Source organism: Entelurus aequoreus, linkage group LG21 (genome assembly GCF_033978785.1).
Source record: "Entelurus aequoreus isolate RoL-2023_Sb linkage group LG21, RoL_Eaeq_v1.1, whole genome shotgun sequence".
NCBI classification, from domain to species: Eukaryota; Metazoa; Chordata; class Actinopteri; order Syngnathiformes; family Syngnathidae; genus Entelurus; species Entelurus aequoreus.
In genome coordinates this window covers 25307289-25320520 of record NC_084751.1, presented here as the reverse complement: position 1 = coordinate 25320520, position 13232 = coordinate 25307289, and the positions used below count along the sequence as shown (strand labels likewise).

At 42.8% G+C, this 13232-nt stretch overlaps 2 protein-coding genes across 2 annotated transcripts in view; one reads left to right on the top strand and one right to left on the bottom strand.

Moving 5' to 3' along the window:
* Window positions 1-13232, top strand: part of LOC133638611 (uncharacterized) — a 79906-nt gene that overhangs the window by 42248 nt on the left and 24426 nt on the right. Inside the window, 18 exon segments of the mRNA XM_062031400.1 lie at window positions 29-61; window positions 122-256; window positions 328-474; window positions 3826-3960; window positions 4040-4197; window positions 4264-4408; window positions 4485-4539; window positions 4608-4674; window positions 4746-4879; window positions 4946-4989; window positions 5062-5235; window positions 6399-6667; window positions 6730-6845; window positions 6956-7110; window positions 7178-7383; window positions 7441-7618; window positions 7684-7908; window positions 7985-8157. Of these exon segments, the coding sequence (XP_061887384.1) occupies window positions 29-61; window positions 122-256; window positions 328-474; window positions 3826-3960; window positions 4040-4197; window positions 4264-4408; window positions 4485-4539; window positions 4608-4674; window positions 4746-4879; window positions 4946-4989; window positions 5062-5235; window positions 6399-6667; window positions 6730-6845; window positions 6956-7110; window positions 7178-7383; window positions 7441-7618; window positions 7684-7908; window positions 7985-8157 (2549 nt within the window).
* LOC133638549 (CMP-N-acetylneuraminate-beta-galactosamide-alpha-2,3-sialyltransferase 1-like) overlaps window positions 1-13232 on the bottom strand; it is a 143222-nt gene that overhangs the window by 115676 nt on the left and 14314 nt on the right. The gene's annotated exons all lie outside the window — the stretch shown is intronic.

The following is a 13232-nucleotide window of genomic DNA, read 5'->3' as shown; positions in this document are numbered from 1 at the left end:
TGTTGTCTGGTCCACGTTTGGGTTGCAGGGAAGACACCGAAGCCTCCGCCGCCTCATGATGGTGAGTCACCTTTTAGCTGTGGCTTGGACAAAATTAAAAGACGGATAAACCTTCTTGCAGGTTTCATGACGGCAATCGTGTGCCAGGAGTCGTCCGCCGTCCTTCACTGTCCGCAGGAAAGCGTCATCAACATTCAGTCAGCTTTCTTTGGACGAAAGAGTGGTGACATCTGCCCGCATTTGGGAGGATCGGACGGTGAAGTCTTCTACGGTTTTGTTGATTTGATTGTCTCTTTGCTCATGGGACTCTTATTTACTGTCCATTAGGGAGCTGTACAGTGGAAGGTGTTCTTCCTTACTTCAGGAAAGCATGTGACAACCGGCCCTATTGTTTTGTCTACGGCTACATCGAAGTGGACCCCTGTCCCGCCATCTCCAAATACCTTGAGATCGTCTACAGCTGTGAACAGAAAGGTGAGCTTCACATCTCATGGAGAATTGTATATGAATTAGGGCTGTCTTTGATTAAGACTTTTTAGAATCTGATTTGTTAGATTCTGCCTACAGTTGATATGGCCTTGTTTTTGTTTTTTTAAGAGAGAAAAACAGATTGTGATACGTAATATTGTATACTGACTGGTCACTAGATACCGTCACATACTGTAGATGCAAAGTATCTAAAGTTTAAGATAATTATAAAAGGAATACAGTCTTTCATTGCAAGTGAACAACACCACCTCAAAAAAAGGCTAAACCCGTCTGATAAACAAACACGGTAGAGATTTGATTGTTTAATGTTTAGTGAAGTACTTTGCACTCGTGCAGCACCAATAAGACATCAAACTTGTAGCAAATTTTCCGTATGTGAACTTATGGAAGGATGGTTACTTTTGTGAAAGGAGAGCTACACCTTCGGGGTGAGGTGGCGCGCAATTTCCGGACATTCCCACCCATTTCTCTGCCGCCCAGAGAAATGTGGTGATACAGCAAGCTTTTTGTCTGGCAGCAGCACATACCAACGAGCCACATGTCCCCTATGCAGAAAAATTATCCTGTTAAAGTACGTATTCCAATAACCTGGACTCAGTCCAATTGCCGCATGTTCGTATTGATCAGAGGGAGGTCAAACTTTGTCAGACACTCGTTTCAATATTCAATCAATTACATTCATTTGTATCAACACAAAGACATACTTACAGAGGCTCTCTGGGTCGTTGGCAACACATGTCACCAATGCATGCTGAATCGTGTGAGGGACAAGAACCCTGATAGTCAATTTCTATCTGCTCTTATAGTGAATTGGAGGAGTTTTACAAGGTTGGGCTGTTAGTATCTGTCTCTTTATTGGTGTATTTTACAAGTTCCCCTTGAGCAAAGTGTTATCCATCAACACAGTTGCCATGACTATCAGTCTATTACTAATCTCAAAATGTGCTGGACTTGCACAAATCCCCCATTGAACCTCTTTAGTTTGTTAAACGACAGGATATCATACGTCTACCTTGAAGGTTACTCAAAGGTTTCAACATCCACTTAGCCATTGTTCAGGGGTTCAGGTTAACCACTTTTTCATGGGTTCATTTTCGAGCTGGGCGGTATACCAGTATTACGAGTTATACCGGTATATTTTAGAAAGAGATATGTATTTAAGACAATACCGCCATACCGATATATAATATCTGTTGATGCTGCCTTTAATAGTTACTCCCGCCATTCCCGTGCTTTATTGAACTGCTTCACTTTGACATTGAGAGCACTAGGCAGAAATCGTGTCAACATCCACTGCGGGCTTTCGCGATGCTTTGTTTAAATTGTGTGAAAGCAGGGAATAAGCGGTAGAAAATGGATGGATGGATGGCATTCAAACATAAAATATTCTTTAAACAGTCGGATTACCCTGGTCTGTCCCAGATCACACCGTTAACGATATGCTTAATGCAACGTGGCACGCTATTTTGATATGATTTTATGTCAACAAGACAGTATCAGAAGGACAGCAAGTTTAATGCAAGAAATTAATTTTTACTAATGAAAGCAACAACCATCACCACACTAACGAACTTGATACCAAATAGAAGGAGGCAACGTCACACAGTGACAGCAGACAACAAAACACGCACACATACACAATGCTACTATGTGACTTGGGAATAATTAACAACACATCAATGATTGAAGTGAAAAAGTTTCAATCCAAACACTATCCCGTTTGTGGACAGTAACATACAGTATGACAGCCATCGAAGCACATTAGGATAGGGATAGGATAGGACTTTATTATCATTGCACAAGTACAACGAAACTTTGTTTTCAGCACAAACACGTCCAAGATTAGACAAACAAACAGTGTGCAGGGTTACAGAGCAGGAACGCTGATGGGTCGCCACAAGGCGCCCCGTAAAAGATGGGAAAAAGGTAAAACACTGGGGAAGAAGATGAGTAAAAAAAAATACAATCTAGACTGGGCTCCTAAGGGGGCCTAGTCTGGAGTGGGAAAAAACCTCCATGTCATGCACACATAAACATGTTACATATAATCATGACAACTCGCAACAAAGGGGGGGGAGTTGGGGTCCTGGAGGTCGACTGCTGCTATAAAGCGCTGCCAGCCGTCCATCACCCCGAAGGGGGATCCAGCGGTGGTGAAGGCGTGGCGTGGGGTGGGGGTGTGTGTGTATATATGCCCATTGTCTTGGGTGTGTTGATGTAGTGTCCATAGGCCTGGGGACGTTCTGCATACAAGCAAAAGTTTGACTCCAGGTGTCGTTGAGGAGGGAGGGAGGTCAAAAGCGTCCATCGTTGAGGAGTCCTCGGGGGGATGTTTTCAGAACAGCCTGCTCCTGTTGTTGCATCAAGGCCATTCGAGGGAGTCAAATTGTAGATTAGGATTTTGTTTTTCCGCGAACAGACATTACAATTCACTCTCTTTATTAACCAGAGGAACACAATCCGGTGAAAAGATTCAACAGAACAGCCGTCAACTATCGCTGCTAACTGCTGAAGCTAACAATTACAGCTCAGCTGAAACCCTCGCTGACGTCACATATCACTTGGCAACAGACACCACCTTTTAAAGGCACACACGCACGCACCTACTGCTCTCATATAAACAATATTCGTTAAAGAGTAGTCATGTTAGTAATTCAATTACTTTTTAGTTAAATAATGAGTAACTATAATTAATTACTGTTTTAAAGTAATTTTCAGAACACTGGTAATAACAGTCATGTGGTGTTTAGTTTAAACAAAACACTTTTCACGTTTTGTTTAAAATATAGATATGTATCGTATATCGCCATTCAGCCTAAAAATACCAGGGTATCAGTTTTGGTCCATAAGGCCCAGCCCTAGTTGATTTCATATACAATTGTACGCATACGATCTTCTATTCTAACCTTTATTATGCATGAATATTCAATAAGCAGCATAATAAGTAATCAACATTGAAATACATTATAAGCTCATCTTTTTTCAGCATGAATATTTAGCAATCCTCAAAATAAGTCTAAGTCATAACACTCCCAGCACTATTAATAAAAAATATAATTTGTAGACAAATAGTTCTGAGAAAGTAAGAGATATGGGAGGCCAAAACATGACAGGCTGTTTCAGACATGTCACACCAGGAAGCAGCGAGTGCTCTAAAGAAGGTAAGAATGATCTTTTACTCACTAAAAACTACAGTATCTGCACACAAGAATATTTTACACATTTTTCAAAAAAGACATAATGAACGCAATCGATCCTCCTAACACACTATTCAAAGACAGCCCTGCTATGGTTAGACCGATTTTCAGCCTTTACATGTTTTTGATCTATCTTTAGTGTGTCTTCATGGCCTGGGCGTAGAAGACCATAATGTTACAGACTCCCAGATTTCAGCTTCCTCCTCCATGGGCAGTTACACCCCCAACAAAGCCCGTCTGAACGGAAACTCCTGCTGGAGGCCATTAGGAAATTGTACGGAGAAGCTTGACTATCACTATCAATCCCCAAAATGACAATTTTAAATGTTGACTGAGCTAAATGCACCCTTCAGCTGCCGGCAGCTGGATCCAGGTGCACCTTGGCCAGAAAAGAAAAGTGACAGGAATTGTGATCCAGGGGTGTCCCAACAATGACTACTGGGTCACCAAATTTAAGATGCAGCACAGCATGGACAGGTGGACTTGGACTGACTACACTGCTGACGGGGAGGTAAGCAGACCTGGTCAGCCTAACTGACCAACCTACTTCAAATATCCGGATGTCGTTTATTTCCAGTTTTTACCCGGATCAACCGACAGAAACACTGCTGACACTCAGCTGCTGGGTACGCCTGTGTCTGCTCAGTACATCCGCATTCTGCCGCTGGAGTTCAGCGGTCAGGCTGGTCTGCGTTTTGACGTTTTAGGATGCACGCCTGACTGTAAGCAGAACTTTTTTTGGGGGTGAGGGCGGTCTAAAAGCAAGTATAAAAGTAAAGTGCTTTTAATGTCCAACAGATGCGATCACCTGTGCCAACAAGCCTAACTTTAGCTTAGCCAACGATCAAATGACGTGAGTTTGCTATATTTCCAGTGAGAATGTCTTCCATCCGCCACACTGATACCACTCATGTTTTTTAGGGTCCATTGTCCGGCAGGTTGTGCCAAATCCAGTTACATGGTCTACGGGACGTCATTGTATCGTGGGGTACGCAACTTTATTACCTGCCTCAGCACAATTACGTTCTTTTTGCTGACCTTCGGGTTGTCTTTGGATAGGATTCCAACATCTGTGCAGCTGCCATCCACGCTGGTGTCGTTCTGAACGAGGTCGGAGGAGATTGTACTTTGCTGAAAGCATCAGGCCTGAAATTCTATGCTGGCTCTACTAGGAACGCCATCACGTCAAGACAGTGAGTTGCTGACTTTTCACTGCCAATTGACCTGAGAGGCTGAGCTAAAAGATATAATGTGTGCAGATTTGATGGAGACTATGCTGTGTCATACACATTTTCAGATGGGGGTAAATTAATCCAAGAATTTAAACTATTTCTGCATGTCAACTGTCTCACTGACTCTGGAATCTTGTCTACAGAGCTAAGATGCTCAGGACCCGACTGGTATGAGTTTGGGGAGTTCTGCTACAAACCTTTTGAGGACAAAAAGACATGGTCTGATGCTCAAGACACCTGTAGGAGACTTGGTGCTGAACTTGTGTCCATTCTATCTATGACGGAGCAGAGCTGGCTGGAAAGTTACCTGTACCTTGGTATGGATCCTAATGTGGCATTACCAACTGCACTTTTGTTTATTTTGCTCATCATTCACAATCCCTATGTGAGACAAGAACACGTGTTTCGCTTTTCTGTGCGTGCTAAATAGTAAAACACTGCTATCAAAAGGCAGCTAATAATGCAGATAATGGCAGTCGTCTACTCCGCCTATAAAGCGCTCTACAAAAATTTTCCAAAACCGCCAACAATACTCAATTTCCATGTTGTCAACTGCGTATTAACCACGCTATAGCAACATTGTTATTGTAAGGGCTAACACCAAGGAACTACTTTTAGAAACACAGCACCTTTCTCAGATAACTACTAAACAACTACTGCTGTGTGGAAAACTTAATGCTAGATTATAAATCATGCTTCCCACTGATATAGTAAAAAGTTTTGGCCCTAAAAGGAAAAGCTAGTCAACTTTGAAATTCAATTTAGACCTGAAGAAATTGCTTGGAAAACGCACCAGGATGCTTGTTTTTATTCCAGCATATTTTATCTGGGGATTATGTTGAATTCATCATCAAAACAGAGTGCACACATCTTGAGCTAAAAGATACAACCATTCCACTGAGCAGGGACATCGTACAGTAAGTGACCGTTTTGTTGTGTTCTTATTTTGTATTTCTTCTTTAGCACTAAACACTACTGCTACATGATGGTTTTGTTTTACTGTAATTTGATCTGCTTAGAACCCAGCTTGTAAAACTTGTATTTTTATCTTCCTTATTTTCAGGCACAGAATTATAAGGTTGTGGATTATTATTTGTCCCTAAGTAGTCGTCATTGGCTCTCATGAAGTCTGCTATGATTAGTAGTGGTGGTTGTTAACGAAAGTGGTGTTTCTATGAACACCAGAAGTAGGGTTATGTTTAAAATACTGTAAATATTACATGTTATTAAATATGTACTTACAGCATGTATATAAAACATTGGATTTTTTATAGGGCTTTATTGGAAAAATAGGTCAATCCCCATTACCTGCATTGTTAGCCAACACTTGCTAACAGGGTTTTTTTTACTATCTAAAGCACACAGAAAAGAGAAAGTGTGCTCTTATTTTACAAAAAAATTGTGAATGATTAGCAAAATAACAAAAATGGTTCCCACATTCTTAGAATGTCTTCGCTGACTCAGAGCTTTGTTCCTGCAGCTAGTAGTGACATGTGGACTGGACTAAATGATATGGTCATAGCCGGCATGTTTGTATGGTCAGACCAGCACATGGTCACCTTCACCTACTGGGCTCCAGGACAACCCAACAACCATGACGGTTTCGGCGAGGATTGTGCGGAGATGTTGCATCAGACTGGCAGATGGAACGTTGTTTCCTGCACAGAACTCAATAGCTTCATGTGTAAAATGCCCAGAGCGCATTACGCTCTTCCTTCTGTGAAGCCCACGGTGTATGGATGTCCTCAGGTGGGGCAAGCACACAACCTCTGCTCTCTGAAGTTATGGCTGACCTCTTTGTCGTGCGTCAGGGCTGGGATGCTTACGGCTACGCGTGCTACTGGATGGAGGAGACCGGCAGGAGCTGGTCGGACGCTAAGGCTTTCTGTAATGAGCAGGACGGCTTTTTGCTGCACATCGGAGACGTGTGAGTGGAGCAGTTTAGTTCAGCAAAAGGAGAGGAAGTCCATGGTTGTTAGATCTCAACAACGGAGGACATTCAGCATTTGGTGTTAAGTTTTCTGTGTGTCATTGCAGATACGAACAAGCACATTTTACAGTAGTGCTGTCAGGAAAGACAAGTTTGTGGTGGATCGGCCTGCGAGCTAAAGGAGGCACTGGTGGAGGAGTGCAGTACATCTGGGACAACGGTTCTCCACTCACCTTCACTCACTGGGACAGAAACCAGCCTGGTATGGAACCAATCCTCTCTGAAGTGTCGCCATATTCCCACGTCAGGTGACGCTCAATTGTCTCCAGATAACGGGGACGGTACATGCGTTGCCTTGACGACGGGTCAAGTCGGCGGCTTCTGGGATGACAAGCAGTGCTCAGAGAAATTTGCGTTCATCTGCGAGAAACCCAGGCCGGACATCACGCCGCCCACCAAGCCCCCGACCCCGCCTCCTGCACAGGACTGCGCTGACGGCTGGACCTCACTGCCTCACTTTAGCAACTGTTACAAGGTATGATTCACATCAAGACTGTCTCTCTTTGGCATTCATTGGCTGACCTTCTTTCAGCTCTTTCACAATGTGGATTGGTCCTGGAAAAAGAGCTGGGGAGCCGCGAATGAAGACTGCATGTCCCGGGGTGCCAACCTGGTCAGCATCCACAGTCAGGAAGAGGAGGATTTCCTTTCGCTTTACAGCAAAGCCAGCAGCAAGTGGATTGGCCTCAGGCACAACCCCACACAAGGAGGTGTGTAACAAAAAGTTGGAGTTCCTGGCTTTCATTTCAATCCTGATAACTTCTACCATTGTTAGGATATTCTTGGAGTGACGGCTCAGCGCTCTCGCACACAAACTGGGGTCCCGGCGAACCCAACAACCATGAGAACCGTGAGGAGTGCGTGGAGATGGTGAGCACCACCAACGGGACCTACTCCTGGTGGAACGATCTCAACTGTGACGCTCACCAAGATTGGATATGCATGATTAGCAAAGGGAAGACCCCCATTTTGCCTCCGTCGCCCCCACCGCCTCTACCAGGTCAATTATGTACTTCCTGTAGAAAGACACCCGTCTACTTTTGTATTTGCTCACTATTTCCTGTTACCATCTGCAGCACCAGATTGTGGCAGCAACCCCGGCTGGAGGAAGAACAACAACAACATGTGCTACTACTATAACGACACAGACATCGTGGACGCCCACATGGCGATGCACCGCTGCTGGGCCGAGAAGGCCACGCTCGTCTCCATCCACAGCAAGGAGGAGCAGGCATACGTCAATAGCATGGTAGGACGTCTTCCTTCATGTAGATCAGGGGTCTCAAACCCAAGCGCAGAGGGGGACAAAATTGAAAGCACATTTTAGACAGCGGGCCGAACAGGATTAATTGAACCCAAACACTCCCCCATGTGCGTTCTTGAAAATATGTGTTTGTCTTTGTTCATTCCCGCTTGAAGTTCAGTCTGAGAGTCCGTAAATGCGTCGTGACCGGTGAGCGGAGAGAGCGCGGAGAAAACAGAGCAGGAGCTACTACAGGAGAGATCTGTTTTGTGTCCACACAGACGTCTGTGGTTTTTCATTTTATTAAGGTGATTGTTGATCGACCACAGCCTCGTCGACATTTTTACATTCGCACAAAAGCTACAATATTTTACATACACATAGGGCTGGGCGATATGGCCTTTTATTAATATCTCGATATTTTTAGGCCATGTCACGATACACGATATATATCTCGATATTTTGCCTTAGCCTTGAATGAACACTTGATGCATATAATCACAGCAGTATGATGATTCTATGTGTCTACATTAAAACATTGTTGTTCATACTGCATTAATATATGCTCATTTTAAACTTTCATGCAGAGAGGGAAATCACAACTAAGTCAATTTACCAAAACTGTATTTATTAAACAGTTATTAAGCAGTGGCACAAACATTCATGTCATTTCAAAAGTGCAAGATTGTCAGAGACATTTTAAAACAAGCTATGAGTGCACTTTTGTGCATGATGTCACTAAGATGACATATCAAAACAACACTAAATTAAAGTGCACTTTTTGTACAGAACGCCACTACAATAGTTAAAAACAAATAAAGTGCACTTTTGTGCCTAATCAAATAGTGTATGTCCTCCGCTATGTGTTAAGTTACTGCGGATGTTATCTCCTTCTGTTTTTTTCATACGGTGTTGATCTGGAAATGGAAGACACCAGGCTCAATTGGGTCAGTGCTGGTTGCTTCGGCATTTTGTGGGTGTGGCACCGGCCGAGATGTTGACATGCGGAGTTTCAAGCACTCCTTATTCTCTAGGGGGTGACTTTTCAAATGATGCTACAAATTAGTAGTGCTGCTACTTTTTGTAGCAACGCTTTTGCCGCATACTTGACATATTACGGTTGTCTGTTCAACATCTTCCCGCTTGAAGCCAAACCACCGCCAGACAATGGACCCCGTGCTGTTTTTCTTGGGAATTAATTATTCTTCCTCCATTTGTTACCAGATTGGCACCTTCTCTTTCTCGTATTACCACTCGCATTGCTCCGCTTTCACCACCTGCCACCGCTAATGTTACCTATGGTACATTCCTCTCCGCTACCTCTCTGCTCGGCGAGGGTGTATGACGTTGCAGGCGCGACAGTATGTGACGTATGTAAGAAGGTGCACTTGTTTTATCTCTCTGTGAGAAGGAGAGACAAGAAAGAGTGAGAAAAGCCTGCAGTGTAATGTCCGCAGCTAAAAGCAACTGCCTGAGAACGTACTGTATACTCGAATACTCACAAAATAGTCATTTTCTACATCGCACAGAGACAACCCCACGATATATCGAGTATATTCGATATATCGTCCAGCCCTACATGCACATAAAAAGATGAGATTCCAAGGAGGTTTTTAACTTCAGCCGGGATGTTGGTAGACAAGCAACATTTCCTGGAGTCTTCCGCAAAATCTGAAAGAGTTGGCAAGTCTGAGCATGCGTCTGAGAAGCAAGAATTTCCCAACATGTCTTGTTGTTGTTACAATCATCAATTTTGACGACGGATGTATACCGAGAACTGTTATTTTTTTATAACGTTTAGTAATTGGGTCAGTCCAGGAGGACCGTTTAGATCAAGACATGTGCATATGCAAAAGTGCAATATATATATCTGTACAGTAAATATATTTATATCTAGGGATGATACTCGAAACCGGTTTTCCCGGTTGTTCGATAAGAAAAGAACCGAGTCCTCGGATTCAAATCCCTTTTTGAGAACCGGTACCCGTTATCGAGACCACTGTAGTAAAGAAAAAGAGTTGGTTCTTTATTTGAATCCCTCGGAACGAATCCCGTCCCGACCAGAAATGCTCCGTGTGACATCGCAAGAAATGGCGTCACGTAGCTCAGTTATTAGGCGCAGATAGCGAAAGCAGGAAAAAAATGGACGGGAAAAAGCGCTCCAATGTGTAATAAAGTTCAAAACAAAAGGTATAATCCAATGAATAACTTTACTGAGAGATTTGAGCAAACACATGAAGAACACTTTTACGACCAACCAGAAACATAGCAACCAGGCTAGCAACGCACCTCCTTTACGGCAGCTGTTGCAACGTTCTTAAAGCAACCGCAGCACATACATATATGATATCTCCCTTTTTTAACTTTTGTTTTTCTTTCCTTGTAAACAAAACAAAATCACACTGTATACAGTAAGTGTTGTCTGTCTAATTATAAATAATGCAGACGAGGCGTGTTGGCTGAGTTCTTGACGTTTACTTTCACAGCATGCTCATTCTTAGCTGCCGGGTGACGATATGCAACACTTTTCGGGGCTACCGCGCATGCTCGTTACTCCCGTTGCATGCTGGGTAGTGTAGTTGTTATATTCCCTAGCTCATAACATCTTTCCCCCTATAAAGAAATAATGTTAACTCAATAAAGTGTATTTCTTTTTTTAGCTTTAACTTTTCATTTTTTAGCATTGTAACCACATTTGCAAATAACTTTTCTCTTCACAGAATTTTCTTTCAATAAAGAAATAAAGTGCAAAAATGTCAAAGCATCATAACAAACAGTTATGTCAAATAGCAGCAGAAGTGCACTTTTTGGAGAGCTGTATTATTTTCAGTTTTGTGCCCAAGGGACTGATTTTATTTAACACTATATTATTATTTATACACCTATAGTGATCACAGAGACAGCTTGTTTTTGTGTTACTGTATATATTTGTTTTTCTGAAAAATCCCACTTAATATACTTTGGGTAACAACAGTCAATATTTATTTATTTTATTTTTTTGGGGGGGTAACAGTCAATATTTATTTATTTATTAGATTAAATTGTTTTCTTATATAATAAAAGTGAGCTTTTGTTAAACCAAATATTGTGTGTTTAACAACCTATCTGGACTCGATAAGAGAATCGATAAGGAATCGGTTCGATAAGAGGATTCGATAATAGGCTCGAACTCGATAATTTCTTATCAAACATCATCCCTATTTATATCTGCATCTTATTGCTCTTTTATCCTGCACTACAATGAGCTAATGCAACAAAATGTTGTTCTTATCTGTACTGTAAAGTTAAAATTTGAATGACAATAAAGGAAGTCTAAGTCTAATAGGATACTGCTATCAGTATTTTTTTTATATGCAGCTGACACATTAATTTTACGTCAGGGGTCTCAAACTCAATTTACCTGGGGGCCACTGGATGCAGAAACTGGGTGAGGCTGGGCTGAACGAAAAGATTTCTTAAAAAAAATCTAACATGCACTTTTTAATGAATTCACCTTCTTTGAATGGCTTTCCCGCCCTAGCAACCATCTCACTCACCATGTAGCTAGCTTTGACTGCTGCATCGCTCTTTTCGCTTGCTTTCTTGAAGAAATCTTGTTGCCTCAGTAGACTGGTTTTAAAATTTACAACCCGGTTTACTCTCTCATCTCCCTGGTATTTTGCATACTCCTCAGCATGTCTAGTTGTATAATGACGTTTCAAATTGTATTCCTTGTGCACCGCAACTTTCTCTGTGCAAATAAGACACGTCGGGGTGCCCCTGTGCTTAACAAAGAAATATTGCATCCCCCACTTTTCCTGGAATTGTCTTTGCTCATCACTAACCTTTCTCTTCACTGCAGGCTTTGAAAAAGACATGATTGGCGTTGTGGAATATATTTGTATTTAGCCAACGCACGGAGAATAATGTTATTTCCGCAATGTGTGTCGTTCCGCTTTTCCTCCCTACAGCAACACGGCGGTTGGCGGAAAGTACCGGGATCGCGAGCGCAAAAAAGTGACGGCTCCCGGAGTGTTATCCGGCGTCATATACAAATATATGTAGTGTTCATCGTGTGAGGCAATGCATATTAATCAATAAAAAAACAAATAACGGTTTGAATTGGTCTCGGTTATCAGGGACTTTATTAATGACGGACAGGTGTCGCCGTGTGACTGCAGCCAGGCACGTAAGGAAACCCTCGTCTCCATGGCAACATTTCTGTCGCTTTCACTAACGCAGGGGTATTTTGGACCCAAACTAACAAAAATCGTCTCTGTCTGAAACCAACGGGAGGGGGGGCTCGCTGTGGAGTTTACAGTTACGGTAGCACAATTAGCCCCGAACGGGAGAGAGAGAGAGACTCCCGAAACTCAGTACCCCTCCCGTAAATCTCCCGGGGCAACCATTCACCCGACTTTCACCCGTACAGCAATGTTGAGAGCGTGCCGGGATGGTGTGCTGACCCAGTCACTGCAAGACATACTTGGTCAACAGCCATACAGGTCACACTGAGGGTGATGTATAAACAACTTTATCCCTGTTACAAATATGCACCACACTGTGAACCCACACCAAACAAGAATGACAAACACATTTCGGGAGAACATCCACACCGTAACACAACAGAACAAATACCCAGAATCCTTTGCAGCCCTAACTCTATGGATATTGGAGGGGGGGGAGGGGTGGTAGCGGGGGTGTATATTCTAGCCTGGAAAAGTTAGGGCTACAAGGGATTCTGGGTATTTGTTCTGTTGTGTTTATGTTGTGTTACGGTGCGGATGTTCTCCCAAAATGTGTTTGTCATTCTTGTTTGGTGTGGGTTCACAGTGTGGCCCATATTTGTAACAATGTTAAATTGTTTATATGTCCACCCTCAGTGTGACATGTATGGCTGTTGACCAAGTATGTCTTGCAGTCACTTACGTGTGTCTGCAGAAGCCGCATATATTATGTGACTGGGCCGGCACGCTGTTTGTATGGTGAGAAAGCAGACACGATGACAGGTTGTAGAGGACACTAAAGGCAATAAACTAACCCATAAATGGAAATATCCGTTGACGTAACTAAATATCTCCACCATGCCTTGTTTTTAGATT